At 44.3% G+C, this 27,577-nt stretch overlaps 1 protein-coding gene across 1 annotated transcript in view; it reads left to right on the top strand.

Moving 5' to 3' along the window:
* cacna2d3a (calcium channel, voltage-dependent, alpha 2/delta subunit 3a) overlaps positions 1-27,577 on the top strand; it is a gene marked incomplete at its 5' end in the record, with an annotated part of 292,319 nt that overhangs the window by 53,554 nt on the left and 211,188 nt on the right. Inside the window, one exon of the mRNA XM_056272874.1 lies at positions 25,841-25,900. Coding sequence (XP_056128849.1) covers positions 25,841-25,900 — 60 coding nt within the window. The remainder of the gene's footprint in view (positions 1-25,840; positions 25,901-27,577) is intronic.

Here is a 27,577-nt window from a genome sequence, read left to right as displayed (position 1 = left end):
AGCGCTGGATGCCATCCCAGTATTCTTGGACGTAGGCCCATGCCTGTCGCTGTTATGTATGGGACAAGTATAGTTATAACAATTGTACCCGTAATATATTACAGTTGAATATAGATAAAAAAGAGCATATAAAAATCACTTTTGGGGGTAAATTCATGTCAATTAACTAACTTTCCAGCAAAGGAGAAAAGAGAAATCAATTGGCCAAGTGGCTTCGTGATAGCTACACTGACGAGCTGATCGGCTCTCTGATGATGTAGTGTTGCCAAACTGAAACCATGGATATGTCTTTTTGAGAATGTGTGAGTGCCATGTGGCTCATATCTATGTGTTCAAAATCATGCATCCACATGTCATTGTGCAAATCTGTAGTCTGATTGTAGTTTACATACTGTAAATGATTTAGCAAATGTGTGTGTGTTCGTGTGTGTGTGTTTGTCCCCATGTTGTAATAGGAGTGGCAGTTCTGTATGGTTCCTTGGTGCAATAGCTGTAGCTCCAGGTGATAGATCCTATCAGGCCCGCATGGTGCTGTTAACAGAAATTGGATTTCTCTCTGAGAGTCTGGAGCGAGGATACAAGATGGGGAGAGAGAGGGGGACAATCAGAAAGAGAGAGAGATAATGTTGGATCATTTCTGTGCTTTTGCTTTGCTTGCGTTTGCTCTGTTATTTATGTGTGATACATTCTCCAGCTCAGTTTGCATGACCTTCCGTACTTCGCACCGCGTTACAGTCAGTTTTGAATCACACCCCGCCATGCTTCCACAGAATGTGAAGAATTTTAGCACCCAAAATGAGACATACTTCATTTTAAGATATTTGACACCCATCACTCCTACAAAAAAAGTTGTTGGTTTTTGTGTATATTGTCTGATTTTTGGCTGAACCAGCCGGCGGCCCAGCCAGCAGCCCAGCCGTGCAACTGCGAATGTCACTGAGTGATCATGTTTAGAGTGACTGACTGACTGAGTGATCATGTTTGACACGATTGGGCCGCTGGATCAGGTGACCAAGGACATCACTGAAGTTACACGATTGGTCGGCCTACCAACGACGTCACCGGTAAACACGGAAGTGGGGGAGTTTCCCTATTGGCCGTTGTTCTTTCAAAATGAATCAGCGCCGCGTTTCCAGATCATGCTACATTTGTCGCATGCTAACGAACGGAATATGTTACCGCTCATGGATACTATTGAAACGCTAAGAACGGAATGTTTTTACTGCTCTTTTCACATCTGGTTCAGCACTGTAACAGTCCAAAATAGAGCAGAGTAGGCAAGGGCGTAGATCTCATTACAACTTTGGGGGGGGGGCGACGACCATAAACATGGAATTTTCTCAAGACTACAACCGTGAAACCTCACCTGAGAAACATCTCTGTCACTCTGTGTATTAGCCCTTCATTCGTTTTCTATGAGGACTTTATCAACTAGTATTTGTAATGTTACAGGGTTCTGCCTACTTACACAGTGGCGTTTTGAGTCTGCAAAAAATGTACTGATGCCCAACTTTTTTCTCTGCCATGTTTTAGTAAACCCTGACCTGGCTTACACATGCACGCGCGTGCGCACACACACACAGAGCGGTCACTCGGGGTCAAGTATAACTCCTCCCTCTGGGTCCTCAGGTGGGCGTAGAGGCCGATCCTGGAGCCGCATAATGGGAGGACGCCTGCTTCTGACAGCTTTTTACGTGGACTGGCTCATGCACCTGCAGCCACCACACGGTCCTTGGCAAGGGGGTGGCCAGAGTACAATGGCATGGAGAACCAAGGTGATTGAGGACCACCCTCTGTTGCGGTCCTCATCCACCTTCACTGCCGTTGTGACCTAGAGACATCTACCACCAGTTCCGCCGTTGAGGTCTTTGTTGGATCGCGCTTCGTCTGGAACCTCCCCCTTGACCTATCCGCCTTGAGTGACCCTACCAGGAGCCAAGCTCTGGACGGCATAGCCACACACACACACACACGGGATGCAGGTTAATTATGGGAGGAATTAATGTACTTTAACCTAACTCAAAAATAATGCTAATATGTGCCATAATGAGCTATGGGTGTTAATGTGGGCTACTGGAGGCTATAATGTTAGCATAAGTTCACAGCAGTTGGCTAATGTGAGCTGGCACACATTTGAATAGCTAAGTAAACATTATGTTGGCTATTCGGTCATTACCATGTAAGATGTAGCTCCTCCACATCCACTTTAAACATTCACCATCAGAAACCGGAATGAGGCCTCCTTTTTTAAAAAAAATTAATATAACTACAATGTTAAACCCCTGTCTCAAATAAAGGCTGGGTGCGCTACGCTGTTCAAACAAATACACGCCCAGGCTATTATTAGATGTTTTACGGGTATGATCCATGTAACATTAGCTAGCAAGCTAGCTTAAATATGGATCCGGCTGAGGAGAAATTAATTCACTTGAGGTGGTAAACACAGTCTGGTTATGTTTTTATGCCTTTTATTCTGTTGATGGGTAGACTTTATCTTTGTTTGAACAAAATTACTTATAAGGAATCTGGACTAGCCTCTAGTCCTAGCAGTCACCAGTCATGTCACTACCCAATCTCTTGTCAAATGTATTGTAGACTTCCATGACGAGAGGAGTCATTTTCAGTCAGTGAGATTACATTTATTGACGGGTGTATGTATGTGGTTGTATGTGAGTGCCACTTTCCCAAGAGTGTTTTAACCCCTGGAGACACAAATGCCTCTGCTAGCTAATGGCTTCTGCCAGTTTGGCTGCTAGAAGCTTGATAATTGTATACCTTAGTATGAAGGGTTTTGTATACCTGCGTGTGTGCCTTCTCCTGGATCGCCACCTTGTCATGGTGGAGAACCTTACTTGTACTAATGATCCCAAGAGCTATGCCATCTGGAGCTTGGCTCCTGGTAGGGTCACCCAAGGTGGATAGGTCAAGGGGAAGGTTGCAGACAAAGTGTGATTCAACGAAGACCTGAACTGCCGGAAGACAGTGCCAATGAAGGCGGATGATGGCTGCAACAGGGGGTGGTCCCCAATCGTCTTGGCTCTCCATGCCATTGGACTCTGGCCACCCCCTGCCAAGGACCGTGTGGTGGCTGTAGGCGAATCAGCCACTCCACATAAAAAACTGTCACACGCAGGTGTCCTCCCGCAAGGATACCCACAAGGACCTAGAAGGAGGAAAGTCATACTTGACCCCGAGTGACCGCTCATGATGATGATGATGATGGTGTGTATGTGTGTGCGCGCGCGCGCCTCTGGGATAAGGAGTATGGGTTGGACGAGGGTGATGGAAGAGCCTGGGTTTTTTTTTTGTAGGATTTTTTTTTTCTCCCCAATTTTAATTGGCCACCCCACCCTTCCAAGCTGTCCCGGTTGCTGCTCCACCCCCTCTGCTGATCCGAGGAGGGCTGCAGACTACCACGGGCCTCCTCCGATACATGTGGAGTTGCGAGCCACTTCTTTTCACCTGACGGTGAGGAGTTTCGCCAGGGGGACGCAGCGCGTGGGAGGATCGCACTATTCCCCCAGTTCCCCCTCCCCCTCGAACAGGCGCCCTGACTGACCAGAGGAGGCGTTAGTGCAACGACCAGGACACATACCCAAGAAAAAGAGCCTTTTAACAGACACAGGAGAAAGGAGGTTAATGCAGGATGGGAGAAAGAGGAGGAACCAGATGATAAAAGATGTGTAGTCTAAATGCGGAAGGTGACTACCTTCTAAACCATGTGTGTAGTGTATCTATTAAATGAAATTTTTGTTGATGGTTTTTTGCACGAGCAATCTGACGGGTACTATATTGGATTGAAGCATTAAAGTCCTCAGTGTGTACTATACTGATGGAGAAAGTGGTGTTGCCCTGCTCAATCTTTCCCATAGTGCCTATATGTACCAGAATGCATTGCTACATGCAAACTTAGCTGAGAAAAGGATTTTTTTTTTAATTGTGTTTTTTGAGTAGATTTTAGCGGAGGTACTCAATTAATTCAAGAGCTGACATTCAAAATGACCATCCACAGAACATTGATTTGGCATGACGTTTAGGAGCGGTCACATGCGAAACATAAAAATGGACCCACATGAAACTAGTCTTCACATTTGGTCTCAAACAGACTTTCTCGAGCAGAGCATTTAGCCCTTGGTCACAAATCCTCATTATTCTTACTGTTGCAAGAAGTTCTTTGTTTGCTGCTCTTGTTTTGTTGTAAGACGTTTTTTTTCCCGGCGGGCTGATAGAAATCCCATGTCATACGGAAGTGCATAGACACCCATGTAATTGACATTGCGGACATTGACATAGCCAATGAGAGTGGAGCCTTTGGGATTTGGAGGCTCTGAACAGGCAGCAAACACTGGGACTGGAAGTTGAAGCCAGTGCCGAAGTGCTTTAAGTTGCAGTTCCACCACGGCCACTAGGTGGGTGGCTCCAAAAAACTTCTGGCCCAATGTAAGTCAGTGAGAGAATTCCCAACTTCTGCCTTCAAATACGAAGTCAGTAAATTTGTGCTACAAGTAGTTGGGGTCAATCACTAATTATGAGTCTGTCATACTGTGTTCGGGTAACTGTTTTGAAAATTATTGTTCTTTTAAAAAGATATTATGGATTAAAAAAGTGGTGTAATAAGGGCATGTCTGCCTTGTCTGTCTGCCACGTCAGCTCCACCCATGGTTCATCCTGTTGTCCAAATTTGAATTTTTTTTTGGCTCCAACAGCTGACAAATTGGCGACGAGAATAAAGCCAAACTTTAGGCTTCAAAATGCCCCTTGACAACCGAGTGGGTGACAGACACCTTAGGCGGTACGTCCATCTTTATTATAGTCTGTTGCTCTGAACAGCTAAATGGACTGTGTGGACCAGGTCTTTAGTCAGAGATTTGAAACGTGACCTTGCGAGACTACAGCAAAGATTAGAAACCCAAGATAAACTAGGCTGTAGTTTATTCGTGGCGACGTCACGTTACGTAACTTGGCTGATGGGGAAAAAAGCCCAAAACTGTTTCACTGCAGGCCCAGAGATGCACAAACGATGGGGAACAACTGCAGGTGTGTTTCATAGGCTGTCCCTTTTCCAGATAGATGGAGATAAATTTGAAATGAAGCTATGCCTCTCAGAAAGCAGTCTCTCTCTCTCTCCTGTTCGATCCTCAGCTCTCATCTGTCTGGCCTGCTGTGTACGAGCCCAGCCTTCTGTCTGTCTCGCCCCTCCTCGTCTCCCCAGCTCTCTGCTCTTTGCTAAAGTAATTGTGGCGCTTCAGTGATTCAATTTCCGTGCAGGCGCTCTCCTCTGTCTGTCGGCGCGGTTTTATCTCCCCGTCTCCACAGCGATTCCCCCTCTTTATCGCTCGCCGCCACCTGCTGAGAGATGGGAGGCTGTGTGTGTGTGTGTGTGTGTGTGTGTGTGTGTGTGCATGCAAAAAGGCCGATGTAGAAGTGTGTGTACACACCTGTTAGCTTCTGTCTTTGACCATAAATCTGTGCCATGCTCAGGTGAGAGGAGGTGTGCGAGTGTCTCTGGATGTTCCTGGAGTGCTTTAGAAAATGGACTTTTTTTTTTTTTTTAGAGTCTGACAAAGGGGAACGGACATGCAGCCTTAATAAAAAGCTTTAGTCACAGTCTGAATGACTGCAAAGTTTTGTTTGCCTCACCTTGAATGAATGAATGAATGATGATTTGTTTTGAACATGTAAATAAGTAGGAGAAACATACAGATAATCCACTGCCAATAATCTGAAATGATCACCAAATCCACACCTTAAACTCAGGGAACAAATCTCCATACACATCAGATTATTTGTTACATGTTGGAAAAGGAGTAGGAGGAAGTATACACTTATTTTTTCCCACCCCTTCTCGCCTCTTGTTAATTCAGCCACTATACATTACAAAAACGAAAAGAAAAAAGTATATGACCCAATTTTTTTTATTTGTGTGTGTGTCTATGTGTATATATATATATATATATATATATATATATATATATATATATATATACATATACATACATACATACATACTACTACTTTCGCTTTTGGCTGCTTCCGTTAGGGTCACTACAGCGGATCATCCGTTTCCATCTCTTCCTGTCCTCTGCATCTTCCTCTGTCACACCAGCCACCTGCATGTCCTCCCTCACCACATCCATAAACCTCCTCTTTGGCCTTCCTCTTTTCCTCTTCCCTGGCAGCTCAGATATCCACTCGGTCCCATATAAAGGAAAATGAAAAATGTAATTAGGAATGATTGGACCAAAGTAAAACTTCAACAGTCGACACAACTCTTTATCATCCCTATATCTCTTGATAATCAGACTTTTGCACTTCTTCATGAACTGTGTAAAGTTTGTACTTTGTTTGAGTTCCATGCTCAGACTGTTCCACAATTCTACCCCACAGATTGAAATGCCCATGCTCTTCAAAGTTGTACCAACACATAATTTCTTGAAGTTTAATTTCTCTCTCAAATTATATCCCCCTTCTCTATCTGAGAATATTTATTGTATATTACTTGGTAGTAGATTGTTTCTTGCTGTGAACATTTTTTGTGCTGTGTTAAATTCTACTAAATCCTTGAACTTTAAGGCACTTGACTTTAAAATAGCTTGTTTGTGTGTTCACGATATCCTACATTATTAACTATCCTTATGGCTTTTTTTGTAGTATACATAGTGGTTGTAGGTTGGTTTTGTAGGCGTTACCCCATACCTCCACAAAGTAGATCAGATATGGTAAACTAAATGAACAATACAGAGTGTACAATGATTTATGACCCAGAATATGTCTTGCTTTTCTCATGACTGCAATGCTCCTTGCCAGCTTTGCTCGCACATATGTTATGTGAGGTTTCCAGTGGATTTCGTGGTCTACTATCACACCTTGAAATTTATTTTCATATACCCTTCCTTGTTGGATATTGTCTAGCACTACTTTTACTTTGGTATTTATTAAGTGATTTCCAAACAACATAAACTTTGTTTTGACTAGATTTAAGGATAATTGGTTTTTGTCAAACCACTGTTTTAATTTTTCCATTTCTATTGTGGTCACCTTCCAAAAGCTGCTGGAAATTCTCACCAGAACAAAATATATTCGTGTCATCCGCAAATAAACCAATTTCAATATTTTTTATATCTTGCATATGTCCTTTAAGTACAGAATGAGCAGTTTTGGACCTAAAACAGACTCCTGAGGTACACCATAAATAATATCCATGCATGACGATTTATGTTCACCTATCTTTACAAATTGCTGCCTGTTACTTAAATAGCATCTTAGCCAATTCTGTACCACCCCTGTGATACCATACCTTTCCAATTTATCATTGTGGTCAATAGTGTCAAAGGTTCTTTTTATGTCTATAAATATTCCCACAGCAAACTTTTTGTGGTCTATGTAATTAGTTATTTCTTCAATTAACTCAATGAGTGCCAGAGATCTCGATCTGTTTGGTCAAAACCCATGCTGGCCATTGGGCAACAGATTGTACTTCTCAACTATTTGTCTATTCTAACAGCAACTAGTTTTTCTAGTATTTTGGAGAATTGTGACAATAATGAAATTGGTCTGTAGTTTTTTAAATTGGTGTCTTAGCTCATGTTTTATACAGGGCTATAACGTTTGCTATTTTCATTTTGCTTGGAACTTTACCAGATTTGAAGGACATGTTATATTGTGGGTTAGTGGTTTAGCAATACATTCAATTACTTTCTTAACTATTGTCATATCAATATCATTCCAGTCAGTAGATGTTTTGTTCTTTTCTTTTTTTTTCTTTTTTTTCTTTCTGATTTTTCCCTTTTTTCTCCCAATTTAGTGGCCAATCGATCCCTATTTTAATTCAAACACCCACCCTCATACTGCATGCATTCGCCAACTGCATCTCTCCGGCCGGCAGTCTCGAAGGAGACCGCCTCCCCACTTTCGTGACAAGGCGACTCCAGGCCGAACCACTGTTTCTTCCGACACACACAGAGACGCATTCACGTGACGAACACAAGCCGACTCCGCCCCCCTCCCTAAGACAGCGTTTGCCAATGATTGCTGCTTCATCGAGTCCGGCCATAGTCGGATCTGACGAGACCGGGGCGCGAACCCCAGTCCCCAGTGGGCAACTGCATCGACACAAAGCCGATGCTTAGACCGCTACACCACCGCGGACCTGATGTTTTGTTCTTGCATTTGTTTACAATGTCCATGATTTCCTTCTCTTCTACCACTCTAAGAAAAATGAAACTTGGATATCTGTCTCCATAATTAGTGTCATTCCGCTCTATGATTGTTTGTGTGTCATTGATTTTTTTCTGTCAGTTTTTGGTCTACATTTACAAAGAAACTGTTGAAGCCATTCACCAGGTCTTCCATGTTATGTAAAGTATTGAGGGCAGCTTGGGCTTCTAGATCCATTTCTAATGATACTATTCAACGCATTCCATACACCTTTGGTGTTGTTTTTATTGGTCTCTAATTCTTTGTTGTAGTATTCCTTCTTGCATGTCCTCATAATGTTAGTTAGCTTGTTTTTATATATATATTTTTTGTATTTTATTCCTGCTTCTATAGTTCTGTGCTTCATGAATTCTTTGTAGAGCTTTTTTTTTTTTTATGACAAACGTTACGTAGTCCTTTTGTGATCCATGGACTATCTTTATATTTCCGTTTACTGTTGAGTTGCTCTATTGGGCAATTTTTGTCATATAAGGATTGAAATATGTTTGGAAATGAATCGTAAGCTTTATCGGTGTCTTTTTTGTCGTATACTATATTACAGTTACGTGTTAGTAATTCATCTTAAAAGCATTCATGGATTCCTCTGTTCTTACTCTTATATATTTAATGTTGTTGGGAACTTTATTCTTCCTAAAATTGCAGTCATAGACAATGAAAACTGGAAGATGGTCGCTGATGTCATTTATTAAAAGCCCGCTGTCGGTGTTGCCTTCTATAATGTTTGTGAATATATTGTCTATAAAGGTGGCACAGTGTGGTGTGATTCTGCTAGGTCTAGTGGTTTTAGGACATAAACCTGAACTATACATTGTATTAATGAACTCTTCAGTCTTTTTGTGCTTATTTGGATTTAACAGGTCTATACTGAAATCCCCACATATGAACATATCCTTTTGTGTTGCTTTTGAATAAGTATTTTCTATCCAGACCTTAAATATTTCAATATTTGATCCCGGTGATCTGTATATACAGCTCACAGTTACATTTTTATTTTTATTTTTTTCCATGCAGATTTCTACTGTAACGTATTCTAGCACGTCATCAACCGCTGTTGTCATGCTTTCCACCACCTTATAATTGAAGCTTTTATCCACATACAAGGCCGCACCCCCCCCCCCATTCTTGTTTTTGCTCTTCATATACATCAATTTATAGTAATTCAGCTCAAAGTCCACACCCTTCTCAGGGCTGAGCCAAGTCTCTGATATTATACTGAACGGTTTCTTGAATTGACTTAAATATTCATTGATGTTTTGGAAGTTGGCATATCGGCTTCTGCTGTTAACGTGGAGAATTGATATTTTCTGATCAGACTTAACCTTTGTGTTAAACTGATCATCTGTGTAATGACAGCAGTTGTTGATATTATTGAAGAAATTATTTTCCGGATCAATATCATTTTCCATATCTTGTGATTTATGCTCAGTATCATCAAAAGTTTTCAATCCCAGTTGATCATATTCTGTAATCTTTGTTGTTTGCTGATTATCATTATATCCAGATGGGGATGAATGACTTCTTTCAGAACTCGTCATGGTTGGTTGCATGTAGTGTGGTTATGTAGTCACTCTTAAGATTTTTCATTACCTTCTTGTGTTGTTCTTTTGGACTCACTGGTATTGATCCAATTCCTCAATGTCTCTGATGACCAGCACTTTGGCCTCCTCTGGTGCACCGTTTAATTTTATGAAGATTTTTCAGTTTGTTGGCATGTAGATTGGATTTTCGTCTGCTTTCTCAGGAAGTGTGCCTTTCTGGCGATGTCCACATTCTTTTTAGTCAGATGTTTGTTCAGGTAAACATCTGATCCCTTCAGCTTTTTTCCTTGCCTTAAGCAGTGCAGTTTTATGCTTTCTGTTCGAAAACCTTATTATTACGGCCAGTTTATCAGTTGAGTATATCATCTGTAAAAGAAATGCCATATTTGATACCGTTTCCAACACAATCCACCATTAAATTGGGTTTAATTAAATGTTAGATATGGATTTTATGTTTCTCAATATTACCCTGTCCATAGGCAGCGCTAGGGCATCAGGTATGGGAAGCTTAATTTCAAAATTACCTTAACCCAGCATCTAGACTGGCACTTACAAATAAGAAAGTTCTCATCTTGCTAAAACACGACTCAATGAACCAACTGAACTGTGAGCATGTGACTCAAAATTACAATCAAATGTGCATCCGGGTAGCAGTCTATTCTGTTGCCTACCAACACGGGATTCGCCACTTCGAATCCCCGTGTTGCCTCCAGCTTGGTCGAGCATCCCTACAGACACAATTGGCTGTGTCTGTGGGTAGGAAGCCAGATGTGGGTATGTGTCCTGTTCACTGCACTAGCACCTCCTCTGATCGGACTCCACATGTATCAGAGGAGGCATGTGGTAGTTTGCAACCCTTCCCGGATCTGCAGAGGGGGTGGAGCAACAACCGGGATGGCTTGGAAGAGTGTGGCCAGATACAATTGGGGAGAAAAAAATCAAATTTCCCTTTAGGTCTATATGTTATTATTGCTGATGTCATTAATAACTCCATTCCTTTTTCTCACAGATTAACATTCATTTATCCTGAGGTCAGTCTGTCTTCACCAGTCAGAGATGGGTGATTTTGTTATTGATTAAGAGGATCACAGTCATACATCACAGAATGAAAAGGGTGTTTGCGTGTGCCTGTAAGCGGTGGAAGGTAGACTCTCACACCCTGGAGGATCTCAAACCCACACTTATAACCTTTTTTTCCCCCACGGTGCTGTGCAACTGCTGCCATGGGCTATGCATCGCAGATTGTGGTCACACTCATAGATGACCTGAGAGGGACGCTTAGTAGGGACATTTAGTAGGATGCACTTGCAACCCACATCAGGTGCGCCGTGGATCTGGATGGTTTCATGCTTGTTATTTTACCAACACATTATAGACATAATTTGGCTAGGTTATTCAAAATCATGATGTGTTTTACCATTTTTATGCTGATGACACTCAGTTATACATGCCACTAAAATCCACAGATCCTAGCGGCCTAGCAAATCTCACGACTTGCCTCTTTGACATTAAATCCTGGATGTCCCAAAATTTTCTTAAATTTAATGATGGTGAGTCTGAGGTCATTCTGTTCAGTCCCCCAAATTCCATCAGCCCTTTTGGTACTACTCTTGGTGGTCTGTCAGGTAGTCTTAAGCAGGCTGCTGGAAATCTTTGGGTAATATTTTATGCTAACCTCAGTTTTGATAATCAAATCAAACATGTTGTTCAGTTCAGTGCTTTCTCCAGGTCAAGCTACTACTACTACTACTTTCGGCTGCTCCCGTTATGGGTCGCCACAGCGACCCCTTCTCTAGCTCAAGCAAATCTCCAAAATTAGGTCGATTTGCAAAAAGTTGTACATGCTTTTATCTTATATCATTGGCAATGGCTTATCTGTATGTTATATCCTGCTTATTTGCATTTGAAATAATTCATTCATTCATTCATTCATTCATCTGTTCGTGGCTTGACTATTGTAATGCACATTGTTCTGGTATCAGTAAGGGCTCCCTCCACCATCTGCAGTTGGTAAAAAAAAAACCTGCTGCTCGGCTCATTACCGGGACAAGGAGGCATGATCATATCACTCCTGTGTTTGCCTCCCTACACCGACGCCATGTTATATTTCATATCGATTTTAAAATTTTATTGTTCACTTTTAAGGCCTTAAACGGTCTTGTTCCTAAATACATCTCTGATTTATTGACCTGGTGTATCCCCTCTTGACCATTAAGACCTGCAGATGGAGCCCTGCTGGATATTCACAGGTCTTGGTTTGTCACAAAGGATGATCAGGGTTTGCTGTTAGAGCCCCCCCCACACTATGGTCCTCTCTTCCTGTCGAACTAAGACTAACCAAGTCTCTAGCTCCTTTTAAAACTCATCTTAAAACTTTTCTCTTTGTGAAAGCTTTTACAAATGTTTGATATTTGCTTTTATTTATTTGTGCTGTTTTTATTTTTACTTTTATTTGGTCTTATTCTTATTTTTGCCTTGTCTGGTTTGATTTCTTTGTAAAGGACTTTAAAAGTGCTATATTAATAAGAGTTATATTATTCATAGCGAGTTGAAAATGAAAATAATCATAGCTTTTTCCACCTCAATGACTAGGGTTATTACAAGTATCTAGCAGTACACCGGATTCAAAACAAAATGGTTTGTGTTAGCACATATTATTGTACACTAAGGTAGTCTACATTGGTTGGTATTGAAATAGAACAAGCAGAAATAAAATTTATAACAAGAACGTTTTAAAAAATATGAATTTTGAAATAATGATGATAATAATAATAATAACAATCTTCTTCATCTTCTTTCTTTAGCTGCTCCCGTTAGGGGTCACTACTGTGGATCATCCGTTTCCACCTCTTCCTGTCCTCTGCATCTTCCTCTGTCACACCAGCCACCTGCATGTCCTCCCTCACCGCATCCATAAACCTCCTCTTTGGTCTTCCTCTTTTCCTCTTCCCTGGCAGCTCCATATTCCGCATCCTTCTCCCAATATACCCAGCATCTCTCCTCCACATATGTCCAAACCATCTCAATTTCTCCTCTCTTGCGACCGATCAGATTTATGATCCACATATTTTGATTTGGTAAAGGTTTTATGTTGGATGCCCTTCCCGATGCAACCCTCACCATTTAGCCAGGTTTGGGACCGGTGCTAACAATGCACTGGCTTGTGCATCCTCAGTGGCTGGGTTAATAATGATAATAATAATTGTACGGAGGGTGTGCTCCAATTATTGGGGCATCACACTGCTCAGCCTCCCTGGGAAAGTCTACTCTAGGGTGCTGGAAAGGAGGCTCGAACCAATTGTCGAACCTCAGATCCAGGAGGAATAATGTGGATTCTGTCCTGGCTGTGGAACAACAGACCAACTTGTCTGTGAATGTTCTCATTCATCCAGGTCATGGTTATCCAAAGGAATTGAATCGAGTGCAACTGGACTTGGTATATATCCGTGAAGACGTTTCGCCTCTCATCCAAGAGGCTTCATCAGTTCGTGCCTTTCTGACTAGACCAAGCTAGTCTGACTGGCTGGTGATGAAACTCAGATATTTATCCTCTTTGGAGTCGTTATCAGAGCTAACAATGTCCATGGCTCTTTGTGTTCCGATGCGTAGCAACGCCCGTCGTTATCAGAGCTATTGATATGCGTGGCTCTTTGTGATCCGATGTTAAGCAGCGACGGTCGTTGGGGGTGTTAGTTTCGACTTCGTTAGTGCTCCATTTAGTGGTCATGAGTTGTTGGAGCCGTTAGTGACCGACTGTTGTTCTTGGAGGCTAGGCTTCTTGAGTCTCCTGGGTAGAGATGAAAGGACGGCATTGTAAGTGGGGAAATAGGGTGTGTCGCAGACCTCCTCCTCTGTTGAGGGATGGTTTTTCCAGTTTCGCATAGATGGCTTCCTTCACCCCTCTTTCAAACCACCTATCTTCCCTGTCCAAAATGTGTACGTTGCTGTCCTCGAAGGAGTGTGTCTTCTCCTTTAGGTGTAGATAGACTGCTGAGTCTTGTCCTGAGGAGTTTGGCCTTCTGTGTTTGGCCATCCGTTTGTGTAGTGGTTGTTTGGTTTCTCCTATGTATAGAGATAGGGTGAGGGGCTTGGCCATCCGGAGGGAGCTCGGAGTAGAGCCGCTGCTCCTTCACGTCGAAAGGAGCCAGTTGAGGTGGTTCGGGCATCTGATTAGGATGCCTCCTGGGCGCCTTCCTTTGGAGGTTTACCGGGTATGGACGATAACTGGGAGGAGACCCCAGGGTGGACCCAGAACTCGCTGGAGGAACTACATGTCCAATCTGGCCTGGGAACGCCTTGGGATCCCCCAGGAGGAGCTGGAGGGCGTTGCTGGGGAGAGGGACGTCTGGAGTGCCCTACTTAGCTTGCTGCCATGGCGACCCAACCCCGGAGAAGCGGCCGATAATGAGATGAGATAATAATAATAATAACGATGTCCCTGCTTCTGGACCTCCGTCCTGTGTCTTTCCCTAATATAAGTTAGGCTAGTAATGAGTTTTAATGTTTTCCAGTAATTACTGCCCAAAAAAAATCATGATTTTTGTTGAAGGTTACATTTTTTTCAGTGATAATATTGGGGGAAGTTTACCATAGCCTTTTAATTGCTGCACCTATGACCCTGTCCAAGTTTTATTTCTGTAAAGTACTCTAAAACCACTGGATTCTCTTGCTGTTGTTCTGCAGCTGTCAAAAAGTGTGACCTGCATGTGAACACTTACTTAGTTCGCTCATTTTGAACTTTGAGATTTGCAGTGAAAACGAAGTATTGTGACCGTCAGATGACGCCAAATCCACCAAGACTGAAGAAATTAAGTATGATTATTTATCTTTTAATGTCCATGTGTGCACGCGCGTGTGTGTGTGTGTGTGTGTGTGAGTGAATGTCATTGTGCTTATATTGCTCTGTGTTTTATGTCCCATTTTCTGTCGCTTACCATCTCCACATTATTGTGGAGCGCACAACCTCCTCCATGTCTGGCAGAGTAACTTTGGGCCAGAGCAGTTGTGTCTTGTTTTTGCCTTGGCCCATTTTAATTGCAGCGTCCCCATTATAGATAAGACGGCCAATCAAACATTGCTTGAAAGTAAACATGGACGTGCAAGGAAAGCTGTGAGTGTGCATGTACGTGTGTATTTGTTAATGTGTGTGTGTGTGTGTGTGTGTGTGTGTGTGTGTGTGTGTGTATCAGTATGTGCATTAGTTTATGGGTGTAATTTCGTGGATGGTAATGAATTAATATTGGTATGTATGCCTGGAACCAGCAATAACATGGCAGTTCACCATTTTTTAAGAACTGTTGCCTTCATGTAGTCCTGAGCTGATGGGGGATATCTGTCCATCACGCTGCTGCTTTTACCCAGACTCCCTCTGCTCCCCCTCTCTGAGGACGGCACGCATTTAAAGTAACCGTAAACAAATTGTTATTGAGGCTGAAAGCGCGGAGCCACTGTAATGGCCGCTTTGAAGTCGAGCGCGGCTGTGTTTCATATGACAATTCCACTTCAAAGCCAAGCGGATGCCTCGCCGCCGCCGTTTCCACTGGCATGGCGTCTGGTCTCAGCTGTGTACCTGCTGGCATCATCTACCTGTGGCACATATATAGTACGTACCTATATACTCCTCAGTTTGATTATGAATACACAGCAGCTTCTGTCGTCACGGCACTATCAATGTGTGGGGGGGGGGTTTAAAAATTTGCCCTCGGCACCCGTTGCCTACCAACACAGGGATTGCTGGTTCAAATCCCTGTGTTATCTCTGGCCTGGTCGGGCGTCCCTACAGACACAATTGACCGCGTCTGCGGGTGGGATGTCGGCTGTGGGTATGTGTCCTGGTCGCTTGGGGTGTCTGTTTGGAGGGGGGAGGGGGAACTGGAGGGAATTGCATGATCCTCCCATGTGCAACGTCCCCCTGGTGAAACTCCTCACTTTCAGGTGAAACTAAGCGGCTGGCGACTCCACATGTATCAGAGGAGGCATGTAGTAGTCTGCAGCCCTCCCCGGCTAAGCTGAGGGGGTGGAGCAGCGACCGGGACGGCTCAGAAGAGTGGGGTAACTGGCCAAGTACACCCCGCCCACAAACAAAAGAAGTGTCCTCAGCACCTACAGAGTAAGAGTCTGAACTGTAAATTTCAGATGTGTTTGAGTCAGACTGTTTGATTTTCTCGTGACTGCAATGCTCCTTGCCAGCTTTGCTCGCACATACCATGTTATGTGAGGTTTCCAGTGGATTTTGTGGTCTAGCATCACACCTAGGAATTTATTTTCGTTTACTCTTTCTACTTGGACATTGTCAGTCTCTACTTTTACTTGGGTCTTTATAATTTCCAAACAACATAAACTTTGTTTGGACCAGATTTAAGGATAATTTGTTTTTGTCAAACCACCGTTTTAATTTTTCCATTTCTATCGTGGTCACCTCCAAAAGCTGCTGTAAATTCTCACCAGAACAAAATATATTCATGTCATCTGCAAATAAAATGAATTTCAATATTTTTGATATCTTGCATATATCGTTTATTATCTTTTAAGTACAGAATGAACAGTTTTGTACCTAAAACGACCCCTGAGGTACACCACAAGTAATATCCATGCATGGCGATTTATGTTCACCTATCTTTACAAACTGCTGCCTGTTACTTAAACAGCTTCTTAGCCAATTCTGCACCACCCTTCTGATACCATTCCTTTCCAAGTTATCTATTAATCTGTTGTGGTCAATAGTGTCAAAAGCTTTTTTTTAGCTCTATAAATATTCCCACAGCAAATTTTTTTTGGTCTATGCAATTAGTTATTTCCTCGGTTAGTTCAATGAGCACCAGAGATGTGGATCTGTTTAGTCAAAACCCGTACTGGTTATCGGTCAGCAGATTGTGCTTCTCAATGAATTGTCTAGTCTAGCAGCAAATAATTTTCCCAATATTTTGGAGAATTGTGACAATAATGAAATCGGTCTGTAGTTTGTAAATTGGTGTCTATCACCGGTTTTATAGAAGGGTAGGTTTCACTTTAGAGAAATATTAAGGAAAACTACCATGTACCTCCTTTTCACTCTCCGCTGAGCATTCTGTCTTCCGTCTGCTCAATATGTATGAATATATATATATTAAAAAACAACAAAACAACAAAAGTCAAAAACAAATAAAAGACCTTTCCCAGAATACAATCTGTTTCTTCTGAGTGCTCATGGTATATAAGCATATTTCAGAATCAAGCTTACTTTACATTCAGCAATCCGACTCACTGATCTCTTTATGGCTCTGATGTGGATTGCTATATTTTGGCCCAGCCCTGCCAACCTGTCCTGCCTAACCCCCCCCCCCCCTCTCACACACACACACACATCACACTGTCGCACTGCTCCCCTCATTTCACTGGCTGTCCCCATATCATATCTCTGTCACCTTTGCAAGTGTGTGTGTGTGTGGGGGCGGGGGGGATGGGTTACTAATGACCAGGAAGGAGCCATACTGTCAGGACAGAGACACTCTTCTCTTTCTCCCTCCTTTGTGGGTGTGTTGCAATGAGAGAAAGACACAGAGAGAGGAGTGTTAGTGAGGATGTGGACATGAAGGATGGAAAAGGTGAATGTCAATTAAAATATATTAACGAGGGAGGAAGGATCAAATGATGTGAAGTGAAATGAAAACAAAGGAAGAAGAGAAAAGAGGAAATGTGAAAAGAAGCAAAAAAGCGATAGAGAATTGGGAGAAGGTAAAGTAGAGGGGTTCATTTCACATTCTAGTCTGGGGATTATGACACTCTCCCCCATCTGTCCATCTCAGTCTCTTTGGCTTGTAGTCATTTTGACGAAACAAAGTGTCGCAGAGCGCTTTCCATTCTGTTGATGCTGCAACTCTCTGCCGGCTGCTTCGACAATATTAATGGCTGTCCGTGTCACTATCGACGGGCTGACCGAGGCCAGCTCGGCTCAGCACAGTTCTGGCCTCAGCGGACCGGGCCGTTGGCAGAGCCAGGACCCCGAGGACCTGCCCCCTGATCCAGAGGTCCAAGGCTTAGCCAGCACTTCCTCCTGGACCCCACCAACATCCGGACATCTGGCTCAGGGTTCCATGCCAGTCGTATCCGTTTGTCAGACACAAGACAAGTTATTTGTTTGGTGTAGCCCAGCCAACTGTACACGAACTGTAGAGGCACTAGTCAGGCAGATATACAGTGCAAGTGCTGTGACAAGGCAAAGCAAGGCTTGTATGAAGGAGCTAATCTGTACCAAACACTAATGAAGATAGTAATGCTGATTTAGTCAGTTTAGCAAAATTAATCTATCTTCATGTGTGTGTGTGTGTGTGTGTGTGTGAGGGAGAGAGAGTTCTTGATCACCTATATTTGTACCAGTTTGAATTTTTAACCATTATAGTCAGGACATTTTTGCAAAGTGAGGGCTTTTTTCCCCCACTTCCGGTGTGGGACGATGGCTTCGCGAATTCACATTTGCAGCGGCCTCACCAAGTACCGGTGTGGGATGATGGCGGCGTGAACTTAAGCACCGTCCATGCCCCATACCGGCCTCACCCAGTACCGTTCATGCAGTGTCTTTGTCCACGTCTGCTTCTAAGTTTGTGTTTTCGTTTGATGGCTGAGAGAGCTGGTGCTGGATCGGCTGGGAGAGCTTGATCTGCTGCGTCCTGTGGGCCCAGGGACCACAGCCCTGCCCAGAGCTGTGCCCGAGGAGGAAACGCTGAGGGCGGTCTGACAGGACGCGGAAGCGGGGCAGGCTAAGCTAACTGCTAGCCTGTGCAGACCGGCTGTTCCGATAACGCCGAGGGTGGTCTGGCGGCGGCCTCGCCTAGCATTGACTGTATATTTTTGGTGTTGTCCTGTGGGGAGGTGTGTTGAAGGTGTCTGACTGGGAGAGCTGGTGTTGGATCAGCTGGGGGAAGCTGGTCTGCTGCCTCTGGTGGGCCCAGGGACAACGGCCCTGCCTGGAGCTATGCCTGAGGAGGAAACACAGAGGGCGGTCTGACAGGACGGGGAAGCAGGCTAAGCTAACTGCTAGCCCATGCAGACCGGCAGTTCTGACAGTCATCCTGGTGTTCGCTTTCTTGGACAGTGAATTTATTTATTCATTGATATGGTGGATATGTGTTTTTGTAGTTGTTTTTTTTTGTAGGTTGGATATATGTGTTCTTGTATTTTTTGTAGCTTTTTGTGTCCGTTGTCACTTCAAGGTTTCACCCGGATCCCATATCAAATCTTTAAAGCCTTGGGTTTCCGTCTCTTTTCTCTGGTCCACCATTTTTGCCGCGTGTAGCCTCATGTCTTTTCTCTTCTGATTTGATCCCATTGGGTTAGGATTAGGGTTAAGGGAAAGTTCTCCCCAAAATCAAAAATACATGTTTGTCCTCTTAACTGTAGTGCTATATATAATCCATCGTTTTGGTGTGAGTTGCTGAGTTTTGGAGATATCAGCTGTAGAGATGACTGCCTTCTCTCAAATACAACAGAACTGGATGGTACTCAGCTTTTGTTGATCAAAACACCAACAAAAGTACATTTGAAAAACTCAACAGCAATGTCCCTTTCCAGAAATCATGACCCGGTTACTTAACATAATCCACAGACCTTGTTGTGAGCAGTTTCATGTAGGTGTAGTTCGGTCTAAAAAAATAGTTCCTGATGGATTATTGCTTTTTTTGTGCCAATGGTGGACCTGCCCTGAAAAGGGAATATTGATTGTGTGGTGGTTTTATTGATAAATTGTTGTTTCATCAATATCACTCTCCTCTGTCCATGCGTCCTTCTACAGACACAGTGAACTGTTTCTACTAGTGGTTGTTGCTTGACTTGATGGTGGCACGATGGTGCAGTGGTTAGTGTGATCGCCTCACAGCAAGAAGGTCCTGGGTTTGAGCCCCGGGGTAGTCTAACCTTGGGGGTCATCCCGGGTCGTCCTCTGTGTGGAGTTTGCATGTTCTCCCCGTGTCTGCATGGGTTTCCTCTGGGGGCTCCGGTTTCCTCCCACAGTCCAAAGACATGTAGGTCAGGTGAATCGGCCGCACTAAATTGTCCCTAGGTGTGAATGTATGTGTGTGTGTGGGCCCTGTGATGGACTGGCGGCCTGTCGAGGGTGTCTCACCGCTTGCCGCCCAATGACTGCTGGGATAGGCTCCAGCATTCCGGCGACCCTGGGAGCAGAATAAGCGGTTTGGATAATGGGATGGATGGATGGATCTTGCTTGACGTTGTCACATTGGAAATGAATCCACTGCCGACAAGACCTCTCGTACGCTCCTGTTTTCATTCAGTTTGTCTACGCCACAACAGAGACCAGTTTTTAAGCCTATAAAAATGCATAGGAATCAAGGCCTTGCACCGGACATATGAGCCAAACGCACATCTTACACGTCTGCAATTTTACTTGTTTTTTGTGCCCACTCACATGGTGGACTGTCCATTTCTGCCTGGGGAGAACCTTCAGAATCGGGCCACCGCCTCCGCCCCTCCAGCCGGAGGAAGAAATGTGGCGAGGCTTAAAGTACTGCGTCAAAGAAAACTTGAACCTCCACCAGCGGTCAATAATGCATGTAACCCCCCGCTGCCCTCCTTTCCCACAGCAGTTGTTAGCATAGGTCAGCGTTATACGACGGTGCGTGCTAACGTTGCACAGGTCCAGAGGTGCATCTATAATTGATGGGCATCTTTTAAGGTCAGGTGCTTCAACTTTCAGGTAGCCAGCGGCGCAGCGCTGTGTATCGAGATAACCGAACGCCAGTCGGTTGTCAGGGAAACGGGAGAGAATCGTTTGTGAACTTTCAAACACGTAAGCAAGCTGATAGACGTCAGCGGGCAGGTTAGGGTCACAGGGCGCCTGGTCGTGGAGGGGGGCGATAAGGGAAAATACAGGAAGCGGAAACATTGTGTGCGGTGAAATAACTCTAAAATGGGTATTGAAATGATAGAAATAATAATAGGGCGCGACATTGTCCAGCTATATTGTAGGATGTTGAGACATTGTGGGACGGTGTTCACCCGTAGGGGCGTGTCAGAAACCGGGGTCCAGAGTACGATGGCGGCTTTCCTCTCAGCCTGGCCATGACCAACCCAAATCAGGCTACCAGACCGTGTCTTGTTAGCGCTACGCACTTAGCTTTAGCTCTGTCAGCTGCTGTCAAGGGATTTAGATGTTTGTTTGTGTGTGTGTGTGTGTGTGTGTGTGTGTGTGTTTTCATAGAAGACAGGACCTGCATCTCCAACTGTGTCAGTTTAATTACTGCTATCATCTCATGCCGAGCCTCGCGCCTCGACAGAACGACGAGAGAAGAAAAGTAATTTCCTCTCTCTCTTTTTTATCTGCATCATACTCTCTGCTCGGACCTCCCGCCGAAACACAGATATGCATATTTACACACGCACACACTTGCATGCATGCACACATACAGACAGGTCTGCAGACTACGGTGTGTGTCTGCACACAACACAAACTACTGTGGGTGCTTGTGCCTCCCTCGTGAATATGGTGGAATTGAAATGTGCAGGAGTGACACTTATCACTGGTCTGTTCCCTCAGCTTAAATATGCACTGCTACTGTCAGGTAGCTTCACCTTGCGGCCTCGATGCATTTGCTCTCTGCTCCACACACTGCATGATAGGTAAATGTGTCATGTGCCAGAGAGGGTTCAGAGGAGGCAGTGTGGTTGAAGTTGATGTGACATTAGTTGTGGTGTGGCCCTGTAAATACTGTTTGATGCTGGTACTGGGAAATGTTGTTACTGCTCCATCACTGACCAGGTGGTCTTGCAGCATGTGTTGTCAGAGTGGTAGGGTCTTTGGTGTGTATGTGTCACAAGCCTGAGCTAAGGTGTCAGGTAGTCACCTTGGTTGGAAGGCTTGGATGTGCCAGTAGAGTGCCATAATCTGACCAGAGCAGACATATTTCCTGCATAAAAGCATATTGATGCATGTACGCATGCACACACACACACACACACACACACACACAGATAGTCAATAGTCAGATTTGTTTGTCGTTAAATTTAATCACACAGACCCATTTGCACACACACGTGCAATGATTGGCATTTGCAAAAGCAGCTGCCAGACAGAACAGGTCAGGGGGCTAATATCTTAACACGTGTCAGCTGAGGAAAACACTACACTTGCACACGCACACGCATACACAAACAGACACTGAAAGTCCCTGACACACGACGACACACACGTGTACCTATACCCACAAACGCTCAGAAGTAGAATGTCCATCAACGGCCGCTTCACAGACGGTGCGTGACATTTCCCAAGGAGTGTGGGGCTAAGCGTTCAGACCTTTAGAGAATGCCGTTCTGCCATTCCTCTCTCATCCTCCCTTTATTCCCGCCACCCTTATCTCTGTTTGTTCCTGGAGCATGCTCTGCTCTGGATTTCCGGCAGATGCTCTCTCCTGAGGCTTTGTGGTGCCACTTAAAGACCCCAGTCTCACACACACACACAGACAAGCTCACAAACACCTGTGCACATACCTGTTAACGCAAGCATGCACACGTGAACATGCACACGTAGGTATTCTACTCGCGCAAATGTAGATCTACAGACATAAGTGAATCAGAGTCTGTTTCTTTTTCGCTTCTGGGCGATCCAAAGTTGTCCGAGACCCGACCAGACTAACCAACAGCCAGGTGGAACCATTAAATGATATGCATTGATACGGAGAACGTTTCGATGTCCAGGTGTGTTGAGAGAAATTGGCCAGGTATGCTCGCAGTGGTCACCATCCACCTAAATCCCCCCCCCCCCAAAAAAGCAGAAAAATACTTCATTGTACCTCATGCATGCACACACACATACATACACACACACACACACACACACACACACACACACATATCTGTGCAGGCACAAACACTCTCACTCACATGCGTACGCACAAACGCAGGGCGGCTGAAGTGAGCCGGCTGATTGTGGTGGGTTTACGGGCGAAGCAATTTGAATGGAAATGTGAAGCTGACGGCGTCACCAGAACTCGCAGGCATCAGAGTCCGCTGTGAATGACAGAGATGATTCGCTGTGTGGGGTCCAGCCATGCCCATCACATCACAGTCGGAGGGAGAAAAAGACACTCAGTATCGCATGTGTTTGTTTGTGTGTGTGTCTGCCAACTGTATCATGGCAGGCTGCCTCGAGAAAGTTCCACTAAGTTTTGGTAGATTCAGTTTGTATTTAGTTTGTGTTTAAAAGTCGTAACTATACCATGCTGCATGTCACTCATTACGTTTACTCCTTTTCACATTTTTTTTATCAAAAGCATCTCACAAGAGAGTCAGCAATGAGTGGTTATATTTGTTTTTTTAATTTACAGCCATTTTAAGGGACTAAATAGTACTCATAGCGAAGAGTGCATTTCATGTCGCATACTATTAAGTGTGTAAGTCCACAATAAGTACATCAACAGTGATGTGAGTAATGGTAATAAAGGATTCTAATCAGAAATGAGCATAACAGGGCATCTAGGTAGTGTAGCAGTCTATTCTGTTGCCTACCAACAAGGGGATCGCTGGTTCAAATCTCTCGAGTTACCACCAGCTTGGCTGGGCGTCCCTACAGACACAGTTGGCCGTGAATGCGGGTAGGAAGCTGGTTGTGGGTATGTGTCCTGGTCGCTGCACTAGCGTCTCCTCTGGTTGGTCAGGGCGCCTGTTCAGGGGGGAATAGCGTGATCCTCCCACGCGCTACGTCCCCCTGGTGAAACTCCTTATTATCAGGTGAAAAGAAGCGGCTGGCGACTCCACGTGTATCGGAGGAAGCATGTGGTAGTCTGCAGCCCTCCCCGGATCAGCAGAGGGGGTGGAGCAGCAACCGGGACGGTTCAGAAAATTGGGTAATTGGCCATGTACAATCGCAGAGAAAAAGGGAAAAAATAAGGGGGGAAAAATTAGCTAAACAATGCCATAAATCAATATAACAGTCACACTTGGGGACCATCTATAGATTAATGTAGACTTAGAAAAGGAACGTTTTTAGGCCTTCCTTGAATGAAGTAAGTAATTCTATAGCTCTGGTGGAAGACAGGAGGTCATTCCATCAATGTGGTGCTGGATGAGAGAAAAGTCTGTACATACAGCTCTGCCCTTTTGAATGGGGCACAGACAGTGACTTTTAAGCGTTAGAACAAAGAGGGCGGCATGTTAATATTGGTCTTCAGGTAGGTCAGAAGTAAAGTGGAGACAGCTACAATGTGGTTGATAATCACCTCAAGATTCATATAGTTTGGGATGAGATGGTTGTCCATGAAGCGAGGCCAGTTGGTTGATATGACCCCACTCTATTTTGGACAAGTTCAGCCGGAGGTGTTGCTCCGGCATCCAAAGCCAATATGTCAGTGAGGCAAATGACAAGCCCACTTGAACTCCTCAGTGTCTTCTGCAGAAAAGAAAGGTGTGCTTGGGTATCATTGGCGTAATGGCGGTAGGAGAAACTGTGTGGTGGGATACCCGGGCCAGCCATGATGGTTAAAAAAAGAGTGGGCTGAGCACTGAGCCTTGAGGAACGCCTGTTGCAAACTGTTGGCGGGCGACACCTGACCCCTTTATGATATTAGGCATGAACCCCCCCATCCGGTATGACTGATCCACTTTAGTGCTGTGCCAGAAACGCTCAGGTCTGTCAGTGTTGACAGTTGAATTTGGTGGTTCACTGTGTCAGATGCGGCAGACAGATTAAGAAGAATGATAACTAATGAATTTGAGGCCGATTTGGCTGAGTGCAATGCTTTAGTAACTGCAAGAAGAAGAACAACACACACAGAGTCACGCACACATGGACACATCTACCTACGGGCATGCACTACATGAACGCACTCATCCTCTATACCTCAGAAATTCCCAAATCATGTTTACAGATAAAACATGAAATCTCTTGGGTACCATGATATTTGAATTGTCCGGTGCTGTTTGCTGGGGAAAAGGTTACCGAGATATCACGAGTTATATATATATCTCACTAAGTGAATGAGTTATAATGAGAGTGTTTGGATTTGAATCATGACTCATATTAACCCCTTAACATTCCTCAATCCTTTCCATCCTGCAAATCGCCTCACAAAAAGGATGAAACTTGTGTGGTTGGAAGAACCCTCTCTTAGAAAGTCCTGGTCGCTCAACATTTCTCCATTACAACACAACGCTTGAGAATCACAACAGGGCCAACATACTGCCCATCCTGGCAAGAATGTATATTCCATCTTAATATGCATGCATTGTGTGTGTGTGTGTGTGTGTGTGTGTGTGTGTGTGTGCGCGCGCACGCGCATGCACGTTTGTGGGGGAGGGGGTGCGATAGAAAGGGAGAGAGCGAAGAAAAAGCAAGAGAGATAAAGAAAATAACATTGACTTGAAGGCGCACAGATACCAAAAACACCCCACAGGCATACACAGCAGACGGTATCCCAGCGAGAGGGTGATGATGGATTGTGTGTGTGTGTGTGTGTGTGTGTGTGTGTGTGTGTGTGTGTGTGTGTGTGTGTGTGTGTGTGTGTGTGTGTGTGTGTGTGTGTGTGTGTGTGTGAGTGAGTGAGTGAGTGAGAGAGCTGGTGATGGAGTTTGTTGTAGTAGTGTCCAAAGAACCCGAGGCAGTCATTACCTCTGCTGCTAAACAATTTAGGAAAATAGCTTCTTTTCATGAGGTGGCCAAATGTCGGTCCATTGTGAGTGTGTAAGTGTTCTCAGGGGTTGTGTAATAGTGCTACAGGGAACGTATGAAGCCAGCTGAAAAACCGTGGATGCTACTCTCTTTAAGACTTGACTTAATGTTTCACAGTCACTTTTGTGCCAATAGTCAGTGCAGTTTTGTGCTAAAGATGATAAACTCTTTTTCTTCTCCCACCCCCTTCCCCGTTCCTATCTTATCTTATCGTATCTTATCTTGATTATTATCTTTATGTCCTTCCATTTCTATTTGTATTTTTACTTGAATATCTTTTTTAAGCAGGTTTGTTGTTGATTCAGGTAGACTTGAACGTGTAGCACCGGAGGGCCTACAACCACATTTCGTTGTGCAATCTTGTTTTGTATAATGACTGTAAAGTTGATCTTGACCTTAATTTAACTTCTCCTTTCTGTCTGTCTCCTTGTAGAGGCTGGTGGAGGCAGCAGAGGAGGCCCACCTGCAGCACGAGGAAGATCCAGACCTACAGGTGTGTGTATGTGTGGGTGGGTGGGTGGGTGGGTGTGTGTTTGTAGGTATGCATCTGCATGCATTATACGCATCAGATGCAACAACCATATTGGTCCATTTGTTACGACAGAATGGCGCCATCTTACTGCCTTCATTGCCCAGACTGGGGGGAGGGGTGAAGTGCCTTGCCCATGGGCACTCTGGTCATATTGACGTCTGGGTGGTGCGGGATGTCAACTGTGTCTTGCTTTGAGATAAACCACTACAGATTCATCTGGCTTTAAATCCACATGGTTTTAATGTGCTAGGAATGATCTAGAATATGATGAAAACGTCCACAAAACTCAACAAGACTTTAAAGACTTTATAGAAAGGAAGGCAGGGAAACAGGACTCTTAGGAATCTTTTGCACCAGCCTTAGTCATCAGCCCTGGTCTAACCAGAAACTGAGAGAAATTTATTCGTGTGTCCTTGTGTCACCGCCAGCGTGGCGTCTAAAACATAAACACGATGAAACACAGATACGACACGTACTCCCGCTTCATGACTGAATGCAAACCATGACACTTCTTTTTTTTTTTTTGGATCCCCCCCCCCCCTTTTCTCCCCAATTGTACGTGGCCAATTACCCCGCTCTTCCAAGCCGTCTCGCTCACTGCTCCACCCCCTCTGCCGATCTGGGAAGGGCTGTAGACTACCACGTGCCTCCTCCGATACATGTGGAGTCACCAGCCGCTTCTTTTCACCTGACAGTAAGGAGTTTCACCAGGGGGGCGTCGCATATGGGAGGATCACGCTATTCCCCCGAGTCCCCCCCCCTGAACAGACGCCCCAACCGACCAGAGGAGGCGCTAGTGCAGCGACCAGGATACATACCCACATCCAGCTTCTTATCCATAGACACGGTCAATTGTGTCTGTATGGACACCCGACCATGCTGAAGGTAACGTGGGGATTTGAACCGGCGATCCCCGTGTTGGTAGGCAACGGAATAGACTGCTGCGCTACCCGGACGCATATCTTTTTCTGTAGCAATATAATGAAATAATCTGACGGAACACAATTGTATAAATTTGGATAACATGTCGCAGGCCGTCGGACTGTTAAATACACCATTATGCTATGTACACAACTGCTTTGTTTAAATGGGTACTCATGCGACATATCTTTGGAAAGCTGAGATTCTTGTTATTTGACTGGCGCAAACCATTTCAAGATATAATCACAACAGCAGGTACAATCAACGCCTCTGTCAGACCACCAACAAACAATTATAAAATTGAGGCAACTCACCTATGAAGCCTAATAGTACTCCACCGATCGATAACATCCCAACAAAAATGGTCTTGTTACATTGGCAAAGGTCCAGATGATCCAATCCGGTAAAATATTTCATACAAAATATATTATTGTATCAATAAATACCCATGGACTGCTGTTGCATCATTTCCCATTAGCTTGCAGATGGGCCTAATATTCCATGTATTCTCTGTCATAACTCCAGTTTACATGTAAATAATAATTATAATAATAATTATAAATTAAACTTATATAGCTCTTTTCTAACACTCAGAGTCGCTTTACAATAAACGGGGTGAAACAAGACAACAGATAAACATAACACAGACATACAGGGGTGGATGGGAAGGGGGGCTATGAGAGGGAGAAGCGGCAGCCACACACGACGCCAGCAGTC

This window comes from Lampris incognitus, chromosome 2, assembly GCF_029633865.1.
Source record: "Lampris incognitus isolate fLamInc1 chromosome 2, fLamInc1.hap2, whole genome shotgun sequence".
NCBI classification, from domain to species: domain Eukaryota; kingdom Metazoa; phylum Chordata; class Actinopteri; order Lampriformes; family Lampridae; genus Lampris; species Lampris incognitus.
Note: the sequence above shows the minus strand (reverse complement) of the source record. Positions and strands in the feature narration are given on the sequence as shown.